The following is a 24115-nucleotide window of genomic DNA, read 5'->3' on the forward strand; positions in this document are numbered from 1 at the left end:
TGTGTCTCAGATTTGTGCAGTGGAGTTCTGCCTCTTACTGCTTGATTTCTGTATCTTCCTCTCTTATTAGGTCATTATCATGAACCCACTATTTCTGTGTCTTCCCCTACTCTTTTTCTGCCTATGTTCTTGCCTCCTTTTTTCCCGACTATCAGAAAGTCCAGGCCACTGCTGAGAAGGAGATTAAAGACAGAGAGAGACAAGTCACATCCCACAGAGGCCTCCCTGCCTGCTAGGAGTAGAAGAAGTGCCTACCAGTGACCACAGGAATCCCTTTATTTCTGACACACTTAGGATTTCTTTATCACTTCTTTGCATGCAGGATAGTGATGATTCAGCAGGGATCTTTCTTCCATGAAGCACTCAGAGCATCACTTAAAGTGAGGACTATTGACACTCAATCAATAATCCCCAGATGGCAACACCAGTGTCTGCTACGTTATTCCTTAAATTCAGTCTCTGCCTTATCAAGTTTTCATGATTTCCAGTCTTTTAAGACATTTATTTATTATTTAATTGAATCATATGGATGTTTATTCTGCCAACATTACTGATTACTGACTGCATTTTAGGTGTTTCTAGAGCTTGCCCTAGGGCTGCTGCGGTAAGCAAAGCGTAGTCCCTGCTTTCTAAAGTGCAAGATCATCAACGTAATGACAAAGCAATAAAGACATTACAAAAGGAAAGAAAAGGAGACACGTTATGCTGTCTTACAGAATTCAAGCACAACTTCACAGAAGATAGCTTGCTTAGATTGAATTTAGATGAATAAATACTAGTTCAACAGCATCAGCTCTTTGCTCAATTGTCCCCTGCTTTCTGGTTAGAGAACTAAATAGAGCTTCACTTTTAGATTCTTGGGAATAAAGTCCCTTCTGCTTTTCTTCTAAGAATCACAGAGGGACCTCCTATTTACTTGAATAATTAGCCCTTAATAAGTACCCGTAGGCTTTTGCTCTAATCTCACAAGCCATGCAGCACAAAAAAGCAGTAGATTATAAAATATTCAGGTTTATGTGTCTCTGCTCCTCTGTTTCACCTTCCGTAGTACGGTTTCAGTCTCACTGCTCTATTCACACTGCTTCTGTTAAGGCCATGGGTGCCTTCCACAAACACATAGCTGTTCTCCAACTTAGCTATAAAATGAGAAATGAGCTGAAGCTTGTAACAGAAGGGGAGAGCTAAGAAAGAGAATTAACTTTCTCAGTATGTGGAATATTAAGCATTGAAAAGTGATTTTATTTATTTATTTATCTATTTTTTGCAAGAGTATGAGATTTCCCTGGTGGTCTCAATAAAAATGTCATTATTATTTTAAGTTGGCTCTTGAAGAAAGACAAAGGCTGGGAGAATTATGCCCACCTGGAATTTCAGAATTTATAGCTATTAGATGGAGAGTTTGGGGGCAATACGGTATTCCCAAAACATTGATTTGCGAAAAAGACACACTGAGTGATATAAAGGTGCATAATCCACAAGAACTGAGTCATTCTTGACTTTAAAAAATCTTCACATGTACATGTACATGAACCACTACCCCAACAAAGAAAAATGTAGTTGTTTCAGACGACACTGTCTTTTAAGATAAACATACAGACACAAATGTAACCAGTTGCAAGTTTTTTGTTTTAATACTTGACGGGTGAATACTTGAGGGGTGAATCCCGTGGAGAAGGCTAAACAGACAACTGTTTATTCGATAGTTCTTGTTAACATGGGGTGTCAGAGACAACCCATGCTATAACATTATGATGAGAGGTAAACATATCAAAAGTTTGAAACAGAGAAGCAGAATCATAAAGACAAAGAAGAAAGGCCAGATAATTATAGTTATCTTTTTAAACATTAACAATATTGCAAAAATATTTGCCATTATTTTCAATGCAAAAAATCACAATTACTATTGCACCAACCTTATAAAAGATCACTAAGATCCCATAATCATCTTTTATTAGTAATGCTAAAAAAGATTTGTAGACTATACTTTAAAAAGTAACCTATATATCAAGACTTTACATACATTAGTTCATATTTATAATAAATATATAAGATTGATATTATTTATTCTACTATGAGATAAGGAAATCAAGACTTGGAGAGTTATAGAAGCCTAGCGAGACTTTATTCCTAGAATATGAAATGGGCAGAATTTAAACTAACTCTGTCTGCTCACATAGTTTGTATTTATCACACTGCATTGTGAAGCATCCACCATGCTAGCTTATAATCATGAAATTTAATGAGATACGGTTCTTTAAAACAAGCAATTAAGATGCTGAAAGGATTTCTATGATAGAGATAAGGCAGAAAGATGTGGATGAACAAAGAAGGATCATAAGATACAGTGCTTCTGACCATGTTGACCTAACACACCCAATGAGTCCTTTTGAGCAGAAGAAGACAGTAGACTCCAAATTTTGAAGTGTGAGGAAGACCAATTCAGATAAAGGAAACTGAAGAAAGATTACACAGAAGGCATGTGTAAAATAGGATAGTTTAGTCATATAGCTCCAAGAACGTTGGAATGCTTTAGTAAAACATACATGTAGAAATATGTTAACTGTAAGACTAAAATAATACACAATAGATAACCTTTGAAAACCTTTAATATAATCTTAAGAGTATAATTTTATTCCATGCAATAGATTCGCTGAAGGATTTTAGCCATAGGAGTGACATGATGACATCTGCATTTTAGGAAAGACCTGACTTAAAGGTTGAAAGTGAATTGGGAGGATGTTTACAGCAAAGGCAGAGAGATGTAATGAAACAGTCCAGGTGAGAGAAGTTGGATGTTTGACATCGGGTGTTGAGAACAGGAGTGGATAGAATAGGTGTTAAAAGTACAGTTAACAGGAATTGGTGAATAGGGAAAAGGGATGAGAGGTAAGAATAAGTAAGGATAGTTTTCAAGTTTCTAGATTGGGTTTGGTAGATGGGTAGTGATGTAATTCATAAAAATGTTGCCAAAAGTAGGTAGAGCAGATTTAAGAAGGATAGATGAATTAATTTAGACTTGAATATTTTGAGGCTGTGGTATAGCTATTCAGGAAGCAAACAAAAAGAATAATTTGTATTTCAGAAAGAGATTTGACTTAGAAACATAGATTTGAAAGAAATAAAAATAGTTAAAACCATGAAAATAGATGAAGTCAATTCAGAGATTATGTACTGAATAGGGAAGAGAGGAGAGGATGGATCCCTGGAATCAACGACATAATGAGATGGAGAAAATGGTGGGACTGAGGCCACAGGAGAAACAACTCTAGAGTGCCATGCCATGGAAACTGAGGGAGGCTAATTTCAGGCTAACAGTTTAACTTACAGTTCGGTAATGCCAAGAGGCTAAGAAAGAAAACCCTTTGAAGTTGACAGTTTCAAAACACAAACAACTGAATGGTTAAAGCTTATGCAACGTTCCCAAAACAGTGTATGTTTACTCTTATCTCTAAACAAAACTAGACCTATTGTAATTCAGACATATGGATGTCTCACCTGTAAAAAAAATTATCTCCATCGAAGATTTATTTCTTGTATCTGACTTTATTCCCTTTGGTTGCAGTTTTAGTCACTTTATTCTTCTCACGAAGAATGGTAGACAATGTGATCTGGACTATGTGATAATGTAGCAGAAATGTAGAAATCATGACTTTGGTTTCTTTTTTCTCTTTCCTCTTCAAGTCATTGATAATGGCCCTTAGCAATTCCAGCCAGAGGCTACCCCAGCCTTCTTTTTTCCTGGTAGGGGTTCCAGGTTTAGAGGAAAGCCAGCACTGGATCGCACTGCCCATGGGCATCCTTTACCTCCTTGCTCTAGTGGGCAATGTTACCATTCTCTTCATCATCTGGATGGACTCCTCCTTGCACCAACCTATGTACCTCTTCCTGTCCATGCTAGCTGCCATCGACCTGGTTCTGGCCTCCTCCACTGCACCCAAAGCCCTTGCAGTGCTCCTGGTTCACGCCCATGAGATTGGGTACACTGTCTGCCTGATTCAGATGTTCTTTATCCAAGCATTCTCCTCCATGGAATCGGGGGTACTTGTGGCCATGGCCCTGGATCGCTATGTAGCCATTTGTCACCCCTTGCACCATTCCACGATCCTGCATCCAGGTGTCATAGGACGCATTGGAATGGCAGTGCTGGTGCGGGGAATTCTACTCCTCATCCCCTTCCCCATTCTGTTGCGAAAACTTATCTTCTGCCACGCCACCGTCATAGGCCATGCCTATTGTGAACATATGGCTGTTGTGAAACTTGCCTGCTCAGCAACCACGGTGAACCGAGCTTATGGACTGACTGTGGCCTTGCTTGTGGTTGGGCTGGATGTCCTGGCCATTGGTGTTTCCTATGCCTACGTCCTCCAGGCAGTGCTGAAGGTACCAGGGAGTGAGGCCCGACTTAAGGCCTTTGGCACATGTGGATCTCATGTTTGTGTGATTCTCATCTTCTACGTCCCTGGAATTTTCTCCTTCCTCACTCACCGCTTTAGCCACCATGTACCCCATCATGTTCATGTTCTTCTGGCCACACTGTATCTCCTCGTGCCACCTGCACTCAATCCTCTTGTCTATGGGGTGAAGACTCAGCAGATCCGCCAGCGAGTGCTCGGGGTGTTTACCCAAAAGAATTGATCTGAACATATTCTCATAGTTTTCTCCAGAGGCTCCTGCCACGGACACAGCCAGGAACTCATGGCTGGTGCAGATTATATGGATAGGAGTAATTTTCACAGCTACTAGTCCTTCTAGTGTCCCTCCTATCACAGCAAAGACTATTCAGAGGCACTTGGTTTCACAGCTTATTGGATATACCTGTATACCTGGATATTTGTGAATAGTTTTTCCATTCTTTCTTTTGCTCCTGATTCCAATATTTTCCTACTCCTGTGTCAGAGAGACTCAAGGACAGGAGAAATGGATGACAGCTCTGGATGAGTCATCTTTCCTGATGTCCAGTGATAGACCATGCAACATTCTCTGAAATTGCAATGGAAAGTCCCACCCTCTGCTTGATTTTAGGTTTAGAGTGTCTTCCAAACCTCTAGTTTGTGCTGGCAGCCCCAGATCATTGAAATCCTGCATATGAATAGGGTTTCTGCATAACAGCTGAGAAGACCACAACATGAGAAAATACCTTTCACTGTAATATGGGTGTTATTCATTTAAAAAAAAAAAAACTCATGTGGTAGGTAGTATAATACATCATAGGAATAATAGGATTTTTTATTATTTTTATTATTATTATTAATTATTTATTTGTAATTTTAAATTTATTTATATGTTTGCTTTGGGTAAAGAGGAAATAAGAACAAGTACTGAGTATATATATATATATATATGTATATATATGCTTACTATACTTACTATTTGTGTGTGTGTGTGTGTGTGTGTGTGTGTGTATATGTATATATGGTATTAATAATTACATGGAATAAAAGCAGCCATGTAATTATTAGCATCCAATAACCATAAAATGTGCTGGATTTTGGTGTTGGCAAACATAGGTTTAAGAGATAAATAAATCGGGCTGGGCGTGGTGGCTCACGCCTGTAATCCAAGCACTTTGGAGGCCAAGGAGGGTGGATCACCTGAGGTCAGGAGTTCAAGACCAGCCTGACCAACATGGTGAAACCCTGTCTTAAAAATAAATAAATAAATAAATAAGTAGTCATGCCACTAAAAAATGAGTTTCAGTCTCTCCTTCTGAAATAGTAGATATAGAGTGATGTCAATTAGATCTTTCATTTCTGTTCATAGGAACTGGGTAAGAACTTATAAGAGGACTGTCTCTATTGGTGTATTGCATGCTGTCTGTTAGATGTGGCCCTAAGATCTGGCTTGACTCTTTTTTGTTCTTAAAAGGTAACATATTTTGTTTAGTCCTGGAAGAGGTGAAGTCATTGCTATTTTGAGGTAAGATGCTCAGGTGATGAGAATATCTTATCCTGGGATTTTATATTGGTAACAGTGGTGGGATTAGGTAATTAGGTCTTTCTACTTTCTCCTTTCTTTGTAAATTTTACTCTCAGTAAAATACTTTTCTGTATGAGAAACAAAGTATTATACTTTTAATTTGGTTGGTGCATATGAATGAATTAGGGAGTGAACTGTTCTCATTGCAAGAGGAATTACACATTCTCATCAGCTTAACTCCAGGTGTGGGACTTAGACTTACCAGGTTTGGTAAGGTATTCTTGAGAAACTCAGGCTATGGTGTGTCATATGTATTGGAATAAACTTTCTTGACCCTAGAGAGTCTAAACTTCATTTTGGTAGGCTGTAACAAGTAGTTCGTTGCCCTTTCTTTGCATTTATGTTACTTGCTGATGCTTGATGGTGGGATCTGAGGGAGCTTTCTTGGATTACAGGATAGAAATGTGAGTTGAAAATGGCAGAGCAATGATACGGACAAGCTGTGTTCCTGACACTGTCTGGGCCGCCAACCCTGACTTTAATCTGAGACAGAAATAAACTTGTGTTTTAACAAAACTACTATATTTTTGGAATCTTCATTGCAACAGGCCAACTTATAGCCTAAACTGTAAAAGTGTTCCATCTCAGATTTTCCAAGTAGGATGTGTATTCTTCTGTCTGAAGTATATCTTTTAGAATTTCCTTTTGTAAGTGTTTGCTGTATCTGTTTGTTTAAAAATCTTTTTCTCTCATTTAAAGTTACTATCAGAAACATGTTTATCTTATTTTTAATTATATTTTATTTTCTACTGTGTCTGTAGTCTACTCTATTTCATTCCTAACATTGTTTATGTGTGCTTTCTGTTTGCCTTGATCACCTATGCTAGACATTTACAAATATTGTGAAAACATTTCAACATTTATGTGGTACAGCCATTCAGCTAAATGCCAGTGCTAACCCTTTTGATTAACCTTTTTTTGAGATGGAGTTCACTCTTGTCACCCAGGCTGGAGTGCAATGGCACAATCTTGGCTCACCGCAACCTCCTCATCCCGGGTTCAAGCTATTCTCCTGCCTCATCCTCCCAAGTATCTGGGATTACAGGCATGTTCCACCACGCCCGGCTAATTTTGTATTTTTAGTAGAGATGGGGTTTCTCCATGTTGGTCAGGCTGGTCTTGAACTCCTGACCTCAGGTGATCCACTCACCTCAGCCTCCCAAATTGCTGGGATTACAGGCGTGAGCCACTGCGCCGGGCCTGGATTGACCTTTTCTTATCTTTTATGATGATTTAGATTCCTTTACTTTTCTGCCACCTGAAAATGAATAAATTAGGACATTTCTAAAATATTATTACACTTATTATAAACGACTTTCTTGTATTTACTCTTTTCTTTAAGGGATGAGTTGTTTTTGCTTATTTAGCTTAATCCTTTCTTCACATGATGGTAGTTTTTCTCAATTATTTATAAATTCTTACTCTTATTTGTTCATAGATGAGAATGAAATAGTTGTGTCATTGCTGTGAGTTTTCTAAGAGCCTGTGAAGGTCACTGCTCTTGTGCCCCAATTGTAGGACTTCGTAGGTCATTATGCAGGGATTTACTAACAGACAGAATACCCCTCAGGTTGTCAAGAGGAAAATGAAAGATGAATTGAATTCCTTCATCTTTTGCTGAAGTAGAGAAGCCTTTATATCTGCAATCAGAGACATCTGGTATAGTTTGCCAACCTGTGGAGCTGCCTCTCCATACCTTTTCTCTATTTCTGACTTGGAGAACCAAAGTTACCTTGCAATTGCGTCTGATTACATCTGCTCCACTGCAATCACAGGGTTTAGAGATACAAAGTCAACTCTTTCATTTTATAGGGAGCCAAGTTTCATGCTAGACTGACTCAATTGCTCCAGTAGTAGAATAATGAACTAATCAATGCAATAACTAATTGCTTTCAATTGCTGTTATTTTATTGATTTGAAATTGGAATATCTCTTGGATCTCTTAAATTTTTAATTTTAAAAAATAGACTCAGGGGCTACACATCCAAGTTTGATACAGGGATATATTGTGAAATGATGAGGTTTGCACCCTGAATCTCTTAATGAGAACATTTTCTAGTCCTTCATCAAGCTTTAACTTTTCCAATTCCTCTTCCCCTAATAATTCCTACTCTCCACATATACATACCTACAAATGATTTGCAGGTTTCTGCATTCCAGTTTTTCTATAAATACAATCTAGTCTAATTTATGAATTCCAAAAATTTCTCAAAGTATATGATGCAATCCAACTATATTTGCTTATGTTCTGGTATTGTTACTGCATTATTTTTATATTTCTTTAGCAATTTAATGGGTACATTGGGAGACAGAGGACATAAAACGTGTTTGCAGTCGAACATCTTGAATTGGAATAATCACAATTATAATTAAATTTGTGATATTATTTGTACTGTGTATATTTTTTATGCTAGGTTGTAGGCTTCAGGGAAGCAGGATTCAAATGTCTTCCATGTACTTCTCATTACCAAGTGCCTGTCATTTTTCAACATAATATGCACCCTTAATAATTATTTGTGATGAGAAATATTTAATCAGTGAATTCACAAAATTGATACCACTACAGTGAGTGTTCACTTTTTTCTTTTAATAACTTTTAGTGTTATTTTCTGTGTAGGACTAGGGGAACAGATCTCCTGTTATAGAATTAGTTCCTTTTCTACCTGGAAGAGATGGGGTACCTTTTTGAGAGGAAGATGCTCAGGAGTGCTGTTGGAGATTAAAAGTGCAGATTTCTCACTATCCCATTTACACTCTTGGCAGTAGCAAATGACCACAAGGAATTAAAGAGGACTCAAAATCATAACAGTTAGAACCCAGTAATTTCTGTATACAGGACTTTCTGGTTATTCATGGCTGGAAAATACAATTGGGACCAGGAGACAAAGAAGAGAACCTCAATTCCCTTCCCTTAATTCTAGATCTTAAGATCTCTTCCTCCTCCCTTCACCCACCCATGAGGAGATTTGATCTGGAAAATTAGGCTTCAAGTACAATACGCCAGTCATCTGCATGGAGGACTATAGGACCCCATAAACAGAGCCCCTACCAAAACATAAAAGGCAAAGACAGAATGGCTGTCTTCTAGGTTTCTCTCCCTGGAAAGCAAATTATAGGCTTTTATGCAGGTGAGGTTATGGTATTTGAGTATAAAGCAAAATAACCCACTGCCATCCTTACACAGCCATGAGGCAGGCAGCGAAACAGACAGGTAGAGCAATGGTAGAGTTTCATATCATTGCAGCGATTGCTTCCAATGATCTTTTCAAACGTATTAGTGATCCTTCTTCCTATATGGAAAAGCAAGCAAAGAAGGGGAGAAGGGGAGAGGAAAGAGAAATATTCACTCCCATGTTTCCTCTTGTGGTGAGAAGAAAAGCCTTCCTCTGTGGAAGTGTAAAGGGGAGAAAATGAGATTCTCCCCTGACTGACAAAATGTGGGCTCTTTCTCATCCTTTGGGTGAGGGAACTTAGAGCCTGTTGATAATGTCACATGGGGACTTGGAAAGCCACAAAGAGCAGACAGGGCATTTTTGTGTGTGGTTGCTTATAAATTATATCTCAACAAATTCCAAAAGAAGTGAAATGTTACAGAATATATAATATTACTAAAACGGAATTAATTTGAACAACAGTAACGACAAGATGGCATGAAAAGCCCTAAACATTTGGAAACTAAACAAAATTTACATAAATAATCTACAGATCAAATAATAAATCACAGGGAAAGTTAGAAAATATTTCAAACTTATTGATAATGACATATAGCAAAAGTTGCATAATGCAGCTAAACAGAAAACAGAAGAAAATTTATAAATTTAAGTTCTTATGTTAGAAAAGAATAAAGATTTAAAGTTAACTACCTAAGTTGATAACTTAATAATTTAGAAGAGGAACAATAAATTAAGCCCAAGGTAAACAAGAGTAGGGAATTAATAAAGACAAGAACAGAATAAATAAAATAGAAAAGAGAAAAATTGATTAAAATCAACAAATCTTTAATTTGATTTTTGGGGAATATTAATAAAATTAATAAAGCCTTAGTAAGACCTATGAAGAAAAAAGAAAAACACGAAGAATCAAAATGATGATTTAAAAAGGAGTTACTACTACAGATCATTTTAGACATCAAAATGATAGTAAAAGAAATGTTACAAATAGCTTTAAGCCACTAAAAACAGTAATTTTCTTATGAGATTTTAGGACTCACATGTGATGTGGATTCCAACCACTTGTGATTACGAATTCTCAAGGAGTAGCCTCTCCTCCCCTCCTCTCCTCTTTCCTCTTCTCTCCTCTCCTCTCCCCTCCTCTCCCTTTCTCTCTCCTTCCTTTATAATTTCCTTCCCTTTTCCTTGTTTCCTTTCCCTCCTCCCCTCCCTCTCTCTCTTATTCTCTAATCTAGCACCAAATCTAAGACAACAGGTATCCCTATTATATTCCTTTTCTGGGATTCCTCTATTTTTACCCACTAAGAAAGTCTTCTTTCTCAGGTCATGGCCTTAAGGGGCACTCTGATATGAACTCCTAGCAGTCTCAGGCTCCAGGCTTTCAATTGTATTTCCAGTCAATGTTATCTGAAAAACTCAGTCTGAGCTCTCTCAGTACAGTGTATACTGGGTTATTCACATATTTGGTGATCATGTGGAAAACTTACTTGCAGCAGATACTGAGTCACCAGAGGATTCAGAAAAGAAAATTTTCTCATGCTTATATTGGCTCCCATGAAAAAAGAAGAAAAAGTCGGAACTGTGGTACTGGATGCACGAATATTTAAAATCCTATATTCCTCCTGGAAGGCCCTTTTATAGTCTCGGCAATCCCATTAGCATTGCATGCAAGGGATCCCATGTGTTCTGTGGCTGAGAACTTCATGCAAGTGTGCCCAGAAAAGCATTCTAGGGATTTGAGAGGGAAAGAAGGGTCTGGGATAGCATTTTGCGTTTAATATGACACAGGGCAAGAGCTGGTGAGGAAATGTGCCTTCTCCCAACATGTTCCAGTGTTAATGGGAAAGAATAAGCTTCCTCTGATTATTAGACATGATTTATAGCAGCAGAAACAGACTACCCTGTCATTTTCTCCTAGCGGCCCTACTTTTTTCCTCTTTTCCTTAAAGGTCAGTCATATATTTGGAAGCCTTTTCTTAGTTAAAACATCTACACTTTCCTGAATGTTTCTCATAATGAGTTTTTAATGTCTTCTTTATCCTGGGCACTTTTCTAGGTGATACAGTTTTAAAATTGGTCTTTAAATCAAAGTGCATTGCATTGGACACAATATTCTAAGCATGGTTGAACCAGGGCAAACAAAATAGAAGTTATCATCTTACTCTGATCACTGTGACCTTCTTTTAATACAGTATTCCTTTCTAACATTTCTCATTAACATATTGTATCAAAATTTGACTATATTCTTGCCTATGCCTCCACCTGACAATACATCCAGGTATCTGACCACTTTTTCTCTACTCCTATTTCTTTTTGTATCCCTTCTCTTATCCTTTATATTATGCATGATCTTCTTAGCAAAATCTGTGTAGCAGAGGATGAACTTAACCAGAACAATTCTCCACAATGTGAGGAAGGAATGAGGACTTGAAGAGGATGGATCAGAGTCTGGGAATTGTAAAGCATGATTGTAGATGGTGACTACACATAAGAGGCAGGAAAAAGAACAAGTCAAAGAAAGGATCTTTCAGAAACAGTAGACTAAGGAAAAGAGAATGAACAGAGGGTGAGAAATAAGATATTGCAGGGTGAAGGGATATTTTCTGCAGTGCAAGATTGCAAGATCTCTAAGGTATTCTTTTTCATAAAGAAGATAGTTTGGGCCAGGCGCGGTGGCTCATGCCTATAATCCCAGCATTTTGGGAGGCCGAGGAGGGTGGATCACGAGATCAAGACATTGAGACCATATGGGTCAACATGGTGAAACCCCATCTCTACTAAAAATACAAAAAAAATTAGCTGGGCATGGTGGCATGTGCCTGTAGTCCCAGCTACTCGGAAGGCTGAGGCAGGTGAATTGCCTGAACCTGGGAGGCGGAGATTGCAGCGAGCTGAGATTGCGCCATTGCACTCCAGCCTGGGTAACAAGAGTGAAACTCTGTCTCAAAAAAAAAAAAAAAAAAAAGGTAGTTTGGTGGTACTATACATATAAAGAAACAAATACCTAGTAGGTCAGAGGACTGAATCAAGGATATCCCTTCCACCAAGATTCAGGCTTTTGGGGTCATAGGGCCATTAAATAGAAAGACTTGTTTAAGATCCCCAAGCTTCCACAAGAACTTTGAGTCACTGCTGTCCCTACCTCTGGCCCACAGCTTGCTCAGCTCTGATTCATATTTTGAGTTTCTTCCTGTGCTTGCCTCAGTTCCTCCATCTGTTCCCTTGGTTACTTTGGTTAATGTTTTCATGTTATTTTTTTCTTTTTTGAATTCTTTGAATCTTTAATCAAGCCAATGGTTATTCATCACCTTTTAGATGTCCTTTGCCTCTTTTGGTCCCTTAAATTTGGGTGTGAGAGAGGATGAAGAGAGAGATTTAGTATACTTCCTCCCAAAATAAAATCATGGTCTTTATACTAAATGGGGATTTAGGGTAGATAAAGAAAAGAATTAAGATACCATAGACTTGGAAAACTCAAAACTCTAAACCTCACTAGCATTTATTAAAAATGTATTAGCTGGACATGGTGGCTCACTCCTGTAATCCTCAGCATTTTTGGGGGCTGATGTGGGCAGACCACTTGAGGTCAGGAGTTTGAGACCAGCCTGGCCAACATGGTAAAACCTCATCTCTACTAAAAATACAAATTTAGCCAGGCATGGTGCATATGCCTGTAATCCCAGCTACTCGGGAGGCTGAGGCAGGAGAATTGATTGAACCCTGGAGGCAGAGGTTGCAGTGAACTGAGACCATGTCACTGCACTCCAACCTGTGCAACAGAGTGAGATTTTTGTCTCAAAAAAAAAAAAAAAAAAGAATTATTGAGTGCTAAGTATTGTAAACACAGCATGGGATAAAAAGTTGGAAAATGCATTACATGTACTTTCACTAAAGTAGTGAATTACAGTGGATTGGGGAATGAGGCGAGAGAGGCCAGTGATGTGTTTTATACAGTATTAAATAGTAATAGTAGTTGTTCCCCCAAGGGCTGGTCCTTTAACTATCTTTCTTTTTATCATTTGTGTTTTTCTTTCTACAGTCTTTATCCCCTTAAACATATTCAAATTTCTTTTATTTAAAAAAAATCAATGCAATCTGCTTTTTAACATAGGCACTTCTACCTGTGTTTCCAGTTTTTCCTTCACGTGAAGCTCTTCACTTCTTTGCTGAAGTGAAGAATCTCTGATAAGGTGATCAGTCCTCCCTGTGTTTGCTGACTCCAGTCCTGCTGGCTCCCTGTCCTCCCGCATTCTATTTCTCTCTTCACATGAAACTGTTTGCTAGGATCACCAATGATTACCTAGTTGCCAAATGCAATGGATAATCTCTTTCTCACATAGCTAAAATTCTTCATGTGAGCATGTCTGTCTATTCCATTTGATTTTCAATTATGTCTCTGTTCATTCTTTTTCAGTCTCTTTGCAATCTCTTTACCTCTTCTGGTCCTAAGCTTAAGGGAGGTGTTTCTTAAGATTTCATTATCATGTTTTATTTTAAATTTACATTTTCCCCTTAAGTAATTTATTCAGTTCTATAGTTTGAACTATATAAGATGTGCTGATGATTTCCAATTCTCTATCTTTTAGCTTTCACATGAAATCAAACTGCTTTCTACAACATTTAATGTCATATATATTTTGATAGTTTACAGATCCAATAAGCTGAACATACTAAATTGTATCCATAATTTTTACCTCTGCAACATACATAAAATCTTTTCAAAGCCTATTTTTTGTTTTGTGAAACTTGCTTATCATTTCAGTCAGAATGGACAGTGCAGTTTTAGAATCCTACCCTCTCTTCTTCTATACAAATAGTCAGTCATATCACTGTCTGTCATTACATTTATACCTCTAAGATATGCCCCGTTCCCTCATCCTCAGAGTCATCTGAGAGCCATTTATTCACACACTGATCATTTCTCAATTAGACTACTGAAGCCAACAGTCCTTTGTCCCCTTATAGATGTCCTTTGCCTCTTTTGGACCCGTAAGTTTGGGTGTGAAAGGGAAAGAAGAAAGAGATTTAGTATATTTCCCCCCAAAATAAAATCATGGTTTTTATGCTAAATGGGGATGGGTGACAGATAAAGAAAATAGTTAGGATATGAGAGACTTGGACATTTTGAGTATTTATGGGAAGGATTTAGGAGAAATTGAATACATAGGGAATGGGCAGGATGATTCATAAGTCAAGGTTCCTAAGGTCAAGGTAGATAGCATTCAAATCTGAGGTCAAGGATTGCTATTCAGAGGAGGGATAGATCTTTGATTCTATCAATGCAATGAAGAGATCAAGGAAGTAGATGTTGATGGGTTTATGAATCTAACATGGGAAGAAGAGGACTTGTGTCTGATGTTTCTACTGTCTCTATAAAGTGATTAGAGAGGTTATCTGAGAGAGGAGATTTTGTATTTGAAAAGAACTTTGAAAATTTGAAAAATTGTTTGAAATGGGTTGAGGAATGAATTAAACAGAGAAGGTTATTGTCATGAATATGTAATATGTATATTAAGTACTCATTTGAGGTTGGTGGTTATACATTTTAATGAGAACACTCTGCCTTTAAGCCTAACTTTGTATAGGAACATTGAATTGCACCTGTGCAGCTTGGATTAAGTATCTCCAGGATGAGTTGTGTCAGCAGTACAGTAAGTCAGAATGACAGGGATTTGGGTGATTCTCTTTTATATTTAATCAACTTTTAACTTTATTTTCTTTTACTTTATAATAGGATTGGGAGTATATCATAAATTTTTCCATTTCTCATCTATATTTTCCATTAGTATCTCATCAATTTTCTGGATGAGAAAGTGTTGGCAAATATTTTGACAACTTTGTTATCTATTGACCTAATTCCTGTACCTTATCATACACAAATCCAAGTGAGATTTTCTCAACTGAGAATTTATTTCATGACATTACCCAGCAATGACTCCCCTGCCCCAGTCTCTGAATTCCTCTTCATCTGCTTCCCCAACTTCCAGAGTTGGCAGCACTGGCTGTCCCTGCCCCTCAGCCTCCTCTTCCTCTTGGCCATGGGGGCCAACGCCATCCTCTTGACCACCATCCAGCTGGAGGCCTCTCTCCACCAGCCCCTGTACTACCTGCTCAGCCTCCTCTCCCTGCTGGACATCGTGCTCTGCCTCACCGTCATCCCCAAGGTCCTGGCCATCTTCTGGTTTGGCCTCAGTTTGATCAGCTTCCCTGCCTGCTTCCTGCAGATGTTCATCATGAACAGCTTCCTCCCCATGGAGTCCTGCACGTTCATGGTCATGGCCTATGACCGTTATGTGGCCATCTGCCACCCACTGCGGTACCCATCCATCATCACTAATCAATTTGTGGCCAAAGCTAGTGTCTTCATTGTGGTGCGGAATGCCCTTTTTACTGCACCCATTCCTATCCTTACTTCCCTGTTCCATTATTGTGGGGAAAATGTCATTGAGAACTGCATCTGTGCCAACCTGTCTGTGTCCAGGCTCTCCTGTGATAATTTCACCCTTAACAGAATCTACCAATTTGTGGCTGGTTGGACCTTGCTGGGCTCGGATTTCATCCTTATCTTTCTCTCCTACACCTTCATTCTAAGAGCTGTGCTTAGATTCAAGGTGAAGGGGGCGGCAGTGAAGGCCCTGAGAACTTGTGGATCTCACTTCATCCTCATCCTTTTCTTCAGCACCTGCTGGTGGTGGTGTTGACAAATTAGTCCAGAAAGAAGGTCCCCATGGACATTCTGATCCTGTTTAATGTCCTCCATCACCTTAGTCCTCCTGCATTAAACCCTATTGCGTGTGGCTTTCAAAATTATTAAATTAAAAGCATTTAAATACAGGCTGGGCATGGTGGCTCAGGCCTGTTAATCCCAGCACTTTGAGAGGCTGAGGCAGGTGGATCACCTCAGATCAGGAGTTCCAGACCAGCCTGGCCAACATGGTGAAATCCTGTCTATACTAAAAATACAAAAATTAGCTGGGTGCAGTGGTGCATACCTGTAGTCCCAACTACTCAGAAGCTGACGTAGGGGAATTGCTTGAACCTGTGAGGCAGAAGTTGAAATGAGCTAAGATTGCACTACTGTACTCCAGTCTGGGTGACAGAGCAAGACTCCATCTCAAAAAAACAAAAAAGGAAAGAAAGAAAAAGAATGAAAGAGAAAGAAAGAAAGAGAGAAGAAATGTAGAGGGTACTAATTCCTTGTTTTCATCAAATATGATTTTATTTGTCCTATCAAATATCTTTTGAATTGCAAATCGCAAATATGGAATAAATAGGGTTATGTGCCATATGGCATGAGAGTATAACAAGATCTTGGTGCATGGTGGAAAGTAGGGCAGTTGCTGGATTCCTTTAATTGTGAAAGGAATGAAAAATGGTCATAAAGTATTTTAAAGAAATTTATTTAAAGAATGAGCAGAACTTGGTTATCAATTGGATGTTTGGAGTAGATGAGAGGAAGAGAAAGATGATTGCCTTTTCAAGCTTGTATGCTGACACTTTCATTGGTTTTTGTTAGCTTCACTCTTTGGTTATTCAAGAAATATTGTCATAAGCTTCCCTTTTTCATGGGTGAGGATAGATATTGGGCTCTCCAGAACCAAAGTCAGAGATAATTCTTATTTGCAAAATTTCATACAGTGGAAGTAAGGGCCACTTTAATTTAATCTCTTGTCTTCATCAAACGTGATCTTCTTTGTCCTATGAAATAATCTTTTGAATGTCAAATTGCAAATATTAGATGAACTAAAGCTTCAGCTGGGAGACAGATCTCTGCTAACTGTAGAGATGGATGAGGCTTATCCAGCTACAAATCCAACCAGGAGCCCAGCGAGGAGACAGTCACCCTTGCTGGACCTTGCTTTCACTCTATGGAATTTTGACCTTGAGGTTGTGCTTGCCTAGATTCATGAGAAAAGGTTTGTACTTACATGGTCTTCCCTAAGACACTCTCATTAATTCTGGTCACACATCTGATGGCACACACAAGAAAGAAAGTTTGGGTATGCTTTTTACTTAAAAACATCCAAATGCCATTTTTTTTCCAGCTTTGTGTTCTTTCTTTTCTTTTTTAAAAAATTTTTTGTTATTAGACTTTAAGTTCTGTGATACATGTGCAGAACATGCAGTTTTGTTACATGCCATGGTGGTTTGCTGCACCCATCAACCCATCATCTATATTAGGTATTTCTCCTAATGCTATTCTTCACAAATCCCCCCACCCCCAACAGGCCCTGATACGTGATGTTCCCCTTCCTGTGTTCATGTGTTCTCATTGTTCAACTCCCACTTATAAGTGAGAACATGCGGTGTTTGATTTTCTGTTTTTGTGTTAGTTTGCAGAGAATGATGGTTTCCAGCTTCATCCATGTCCCTGCAAAGGATGTGAACTCATCTTTTTTAATGGCTGCATAGTATTCCATGGTGTATATGTGCCACATTTCTTTATCCAGTCTATCTCACTGATGGACCCAAATGCCGTTCTTAATCCTGAAGGTCCTGCATTTATTGCATTTCACTTGATTCCCATTTCTGGATGCCGCTGCCCTTCTCCTATCCTAACATTTATTTTCATCAAAATTTTTAGATACATTTTGGAGTCCCCAAATCATTCTGACCTCAGGTTTCTACAGATGTATATTTTCTTTCATTGTGGTGCATAGTCCTTCTAAGATACAAAAGATTCAGCTGTGAAATAGATCTGTCTTGACTGTGGAGAAGGATGAGGCTTATGCAGCCACAAATCCAACCATGAACCCAGTGAGGAAATAGGAGTTAGATTGTGCTTTGATCTGCTTGTATAGCATGATTTTATATACTCAAGACGGACTTTAGCTTATCAGTATGACGTAACAGGAACTAGATTTACCCTGTCCCTTGAAATAACTAAAAAATCAAACAAAATATATGATATAATGGTTCTGAAGGCATTGAACATCAGGCAATGGAGGACAGTGATCTCCAAGATATAGGAAACAAACAAGGTGAGTCTTTACTGGAGAGAGATTGTTCCAATTCGTTAGGGAGAGATTCCAGTCTATGTCAAAGGGAAGGCAAACTCAGCTGCAGCCTGGTAATTTTTCTGTGTTGAGAAGGGAAGGACTCCAAGGCAGCTAGAGTTCACAAGGCAGAGTACTGAGAAAGAGAAAACTGCATAGAAAGAAAATCTCAAAGATTTATAGAAATTCCCCCTTGAGTGTTCAGCAATGTACTGATTAGCATATGCATGTGAGGAAGCTTCATGAAGGGCTAAATATCTGAAATAAATTAGATGTCTTCTATCAAGGAAAAAATGGACATGGGATGTTATTGAGTTGGAAATGGGTGTTGGAGAGACAACTAACAGAGTCGAACATGTAAGAAAACAATACAATTCTATATAATATTATGAATAAGTTTTATGCCAATGAATCTGAAAAACTAAAAATTTAAAAATCACCAGTAGCTTCAGATAATAAAACTCAATATATCAATAACCATTAAAAAATTTAAATATTAATGAAAGACCTTTCCCCAACAAAAGCTTCGGTACACTATGGGTTTAAAGGTGAGTTCTAGAATTTTAAGAAATAGATAATCTCTATCATGTGTACATTCTTCAAGATAATAGAAAAAGATGAAAAATTTTTACCAACTTATTTTATGTAGCTGGAGTGACCTTGTTTCTAAAACTGGGCAATGACAGTTCAAACAGTGCAGTGCCTCTACTATGCATTTCATTGCAAGGCAACCCAAAGCCAGTCAGCCCATTGTGTAATCAGTCCATTCCCCATGGGAGCCTTATCTCTCAGTAGGAGGTAGAGGTGTTCCCATATCTTCCAGGTGGTCAAGAGCATGCTTCTCTGATCCAAGTATGTGAAGAGCCAAGCATCCTTCTGTAACTGCCATCTGCCATCCCTTAAATTTCCTACTTAATTATTACACACCAAGGCTAAAAGCTCTCCCATAACACAAAGTAATTTTGATACCCCCAAAAGTCAAATCCATCAGATAACACAATGCAAAACAAAACAATGTCTTAGATTTTGAGAGGGATCTAGTGGCTTTCAATTCCTGGGCTTCTGTGAGGAAAACAGGTTTTTCCTAGAATTGGGTCTGTGGCGCCTCCTCTGCTTTTCCCCAGGAGTTCCAGGCTGTTAGAATTTATCTTAGGTTCTCTTATGTGGGCATCAAGAGTGGGAAGAAGACATAATGAAGAAAAATAATTCAGTCTACTGAGAAGAAAAAAAACTTTCGGAAGAACACAATTCAAGAAGAGATGAGACCTCTTAAATATACATAAGTTGGATATTCGTTTTTAATTAAGCTGATTTTAACTATAGAGCTATTTTTTCTAAAAAAAAAATCATTTTATATCTCTTATTACCAGACTGTACCCAGGACAGGCACTATTTCTGGCATTTGAACTCTACCATAGGTAACTTCCCACATGAAATTAATAAGTTTTAACTAAGGTTCTAACTTAACCGTGGATGCATAAGGTGTCTCAAAAAGATGGTAAGCAGTTTTTATTTTTACAAGATTTGGAATCTCCCCAAGGGTATGGAAATCTCCCCAGGGAATGGAAAATTCAAGATAGGAAATCAGAAGCTACCCATGGGGGGAAAAACTCTCAATAAATGGGAAAGTTACATAAGTAACAAGCCAGAAAGAAATCCTTCCGGAAGCCAAGAATTGAACACTTGCCACCACTGTTGAAAGATAAAGCCTTAGCTACTGAGTTACACAGCATCGAGCAGTTTCTATTGCTCTTTCCAGAAGTCTAGAGCAGCCAATTTCAAGCATGAAAAGGCTTTTAACTGCTCAAGATAATTTTCAGGGCTAACTAATGTGAATGCCCAAATTTCTGTCCTTTAAATGGTGGAGACCAAGAGAAAGTATCCCCACATGGTCACAAGGTTAAGCTCCTAAAGACACTAAACAAGACAGAGAAATATCATTGAGTATTGGTTTCAGGGACACACAATGAAGTTTGTAACTGATTAGCCTGCCAGGCTGGCTTGAAAGCAGGCTTATAGGGATCCCAAACCCATGTTCTATTCTGTGATACCCCTCTCTCCATTACAGAAAGAAAAAATTATAGCACAAAGTGTACCAGATTTGCTATAACTTAAGACTAGTCTCACAGATTCTTTTTTCTGTCAGTCAAACTCACACACACACACACACACACACACACACACACACAGATATATATATATATATATCAGAAACTTAGCTGATCAGAATTTCTTACCCTTTTTGCCATCATGGTTTCCAGGTTCCCTTTCTCTGTAGCTTCCAGAAGAATGGAGCAGCTTTTGATGATCCTGCTCTCTGTGCCATAACTGTGGGGGTCAAGCCACTTTACAAAAGGAAATTACCCTTTTCTGTTTTATGGCGCCATAGGCAAAAGATTCTCAATTTTTCAAGATGTTGCCCAATGGGCTACATGGGGAATCAAATTAACATTTTCCATTTCAGCAAAATACACATAACAAAACAGACACTACTCACCTCGTTCAGCACCCAATATCATCCTGGAAAGCTCAGACTTTCTCAAGTTAGTCCTTGTTATCTTTGATCCACTCCAGGTAAGGAAAGATGACCTCTGAATGGTAATTCACAGTGGGTGAAATGTTTCTGGGCAAGGCGCGGAGCAGACAGTCACATTGAACCAGGCTTGCTGAGCTTGCTTTAGAACTCAACAAATGTGACCAGACAAATGAGGGTTTTCTGACTTAGGCCTGCTGGACTTCCATCAGCAATTCCTTCTGAGATTCCCTTCATATGTATAAACATATACAAAGATGAGACGGACAGGAAGCCTTCCAATAAGATCCATAACCAAGAACTCTAGGCATATCCCTTCCAAACTATCCTGCTATTCTCTGTTTGAGAGATCTCACCCAAATCTTCCTGACTGAGAAGTCTCCCAAACCAAAACTCTTTCTACTGGTTAGGAAAACCCAACTGAGACCCTTCAGGTGCTAAACTGAGACAGATGCCCAGCAATAGGGTTACAGACAAACCAAGACCCTGAAAGAGCCAAACTAAGACAGATACCCTGCAGTGGAGCTACAAACAGACACCCCACCATGGGGCTACAGATAGATACCCCACCGTGGGACTGCAGAACTAGTCAGGAGAAGGAAGGAGGCATTGACAGCACCTAGGATCCTCATCAACCCAGACACCCTTCAATGGGGCTGGAGTATAGACATCCCACCATGGGGCTACAGACAGACACCCTGTGACAGGGCTACAGTTATGGGAAATCTCCCCAGGCCTATTTTTTCATTGCAGTTAAATCCATGAACATTGGGTCGGCAGTGACCTGCTGGCAGAGATGGTACCATGGTACCAGAGTTAGTCCCTAGTCCAAAAGAACCAGATGGCTGCTGGGGCTGGCCTCTAGATCTCTTGCCTGCGGGGAGGAGGGCTATGGAACCATGGGCAGGTAGCCACAAGAGTATCCCAGACAAGCACCCAAATTTGTAACTGCACAATGGGTTCACCTTGCCCACTGCTTAGATGAGCTGATTTATCAAGACAGGGGAACGGCAATAGGAAAAGAGTAAAGCATGCAGAGCTGGCTGTGTGGGAGACTGGAGTTTTATTATTACTCAAATCAGTCTCCACTATTTTTAAATTATGTTCAAAGTATTTAAGTGAAGATTGGTGGGATTTTGTTGGATAGTAAATGATACACAATATTATATAATTTGCATTTTATAATGTTGACATATTATTTTGTGATCAGAGAAAAAATTTAAAAAGTATTGTTGATTGTGCTGTATTGTTCAGAGTGGTAGTTCAAAGGATGAGTATTGGGTTGGTGAGAGAAAGGCATCAGTGTTTTCATAAGTAAACAAATGTAAGAACCGAATGCATTCATGACCACATTTAAAACTCTCCAGTTTGGAACCTATGGAAAAACAGAAAAAAATAAGAATGGGAGGAATGGGAACTATAAAGTAGCCTTTTCACTTTTTCTTTTTTTTTTCCTAGCATGAGTTGTTTTTTTAAATTTTTTATTATTTATTTTTTTATTGCATTTTAGGTTTTGGGGTACATGTGAAGAACATGCAAGATCGTTCCATAGAAACACGCATGACAGTGTGATTTGCTGCCTTCCTCTTACACTGTTGGTGGGAGTGTAAATTAGCCCTTTCACTTTTTATTGGGTCGATCATAGCCTTCCTTTTGAAATTTCAGCTTTGGTTATCAGTCTGTTCCGGTGCTATCGTTGCACAGCCCCATTATGTCCCAGACACATACATCCCAGCAAGACTGAATAGGGCTGTGTTACTAAGTTCTCTGCAGAAACAGCTCTTGCCCTGCTTGCCCACTGAGTTGCTATCACTTTATTTTCCTCTCCCTATCTATTACGGATGGGGCTATTCCTCCTGCACAATAGAAAGGGACAGGGAGTTCCACCGAAGCAGCAGGTGGCTACAATTACACTTATCACAAACAATTTACAAAAGGCACCAGGAGAATAATTTTCTGCCCATTTTCTAGTTCAGATATCTTCCAGGCTATGACGTCTATAGGTAGATCAGATGAGACAACAAAGACATTAAATAAATTGTTACCTAACCAAATAATTTGTCTAAAATCAGTGGGATATACTATAGGCTAAGCATTAAAACAGATCTAAAATTGTTTCTGAACATATTCTTTGCCTGAGGTCTAAACCTTTTCCAAACTCCCCTCAGATTTGCCTCAAATTAAGTAATTTTACCATGTGTAGTTCCTCCTATAATTATGAATTACTTAATTTGTATGCATTTCTTTTTCTTTTTTTTCAACTTTTAGTTTCAGGGGTACATGAGCAGGGTTGTTATATAGATAAATTACATGTCACAAGGGTTTGGTGTACAGATCATTTTGTTACCCAGATAATAAGCATTATACCCAATAGGTAGCTCTTTGATCTTCACCTTTGCCCCAACCTCCACCCTCAAGTAGGCCCTGGAGTCTGTTGTTCTCCTCTTTGTGTCCATATGTACTCAATGTTTAGCTCCCACTTGTAAGTGAGAACATGTGGTGTTGGGTTTTCTGTTCCTGCATTGACTTGCTCAGAATAATGGCCTCCAGCTCCTTCTATCTTGCTACAAAAGACATGACCTTGTTCTTTTTTATGACTGTGTAGTATTCCACAGTGTGTATGCAGCATATTTTCTTTATTCAGTCTACCGCTTATGCCCATCTAGGTTGATTCCATATCTTTGCTATTGTGAATAGCTGCAGTGAACATACAAATGCATGTGTCTTTACGGTAAAACTATATATATAAAATCCTTTGGATATATACTCACTAATGGTTTCGGAATTTATGTGTTTTATTTATGTGTTTGAGTTCTGAATCAAGTGGTAGTTCTGTTTTAAGTTCCTTGAGAAATTGCCCAACTGTTTTCCACAGTAGCTGAACTAATTTACATTCCCACTGTAGTGTGTAAGCATTCCATTTTTCTCCACAACCTTACCAGCATTTGTTATTTTTTGATTTTTTAATAATAGCCATTCTGATGGGTATGAGATGGTATCTCATTGTGATTTTTATTTGCATTCCTTTAATTACTAGTAATATTGGACATTTTTTCATATGCTTTTTGGCCACATCTTCTTTTGAAAAGTGTCTGTCCATGTCCTTTGCCTACTTTTTAATGGAGTTTTTGTTTTTTGCTTCGTAATTTGTTTAAGCTCCTTCCAGATGCTGGGTATTAGACCTTTTTCAGATGGATAGTTTGTAAATATTTTCTTCCATTCTGTAGGTTGTCTGTTTACCCTGTTGATAGTTTCTTTTGCTGTCCAGACGTTTAATTAGGTCCCATTTTTCAGTTTTCATTTCTGTGGTATGCATTTATTTTTCATCGGAATGTCATTTGATGAATGAGAATTCAATGGGAGTCCCATTACTGGCAAACTGGAAAATGGTTGTGTGCTTAGTTTAGCCTGCACCCAAAACTTAACCTGTCTTGTTTAAA

The 24115-nt window shown here is 38.5% G+C and overlaps 3 protein-coding genes across 3 annotated transcripts in view; all 3 read left to right on the plus strand.

Moving 5' to 3' along the window:
* LOC108288351 (olfactory receptor 52L1) overlaps positions 1 to 24115 on the plus strand; it is an 86654-nt gene that overhangs the window by 6981 nt on the left and 55558 nt on the right. The window lies entirely within an intron of this gene.
* Positions 2795 to 5217, plus strand: LOC108288354 (olfactory receptor 52L1-like). Its single transcript, XM_017507253.2, has one exon. It carries the CDS (start codon positions 3646 to 3648, stop codon positions 4633 to 4635), a length of 990 nt encoding a protein of 329 aa, XP_017362742.1. The 5' UTR covers positions 2795 to 3645; the 3' UTR covers positions 4636 to 5217.
* On the plus strand, positions 15062 to 15960 carry LOC108288255 (olfactory receptor 56A1-like). Its single transcript, XM_017507147.2, is given in 2 exon segments — positions 15062 to 15827; positions 15830 to 15960. Coding segments are annotated over 2 exon segments (897 nt in total).

Source organism: Cebus imitator, unplaced genomic scaffold, assembly GCF_001604975.1.
Source record: "Cebus imitator isolate Cc_AM_T3 unplaced genomic scaffold, Cebus_imitator-1.0 Scaffold370, whole genome shotgun sequence".
Lineage (NCBI taxonomy): Eukaryota > Metazoa > Chordata > Mammalia > Primates > Cebidae > Cebus > Cebus imitator.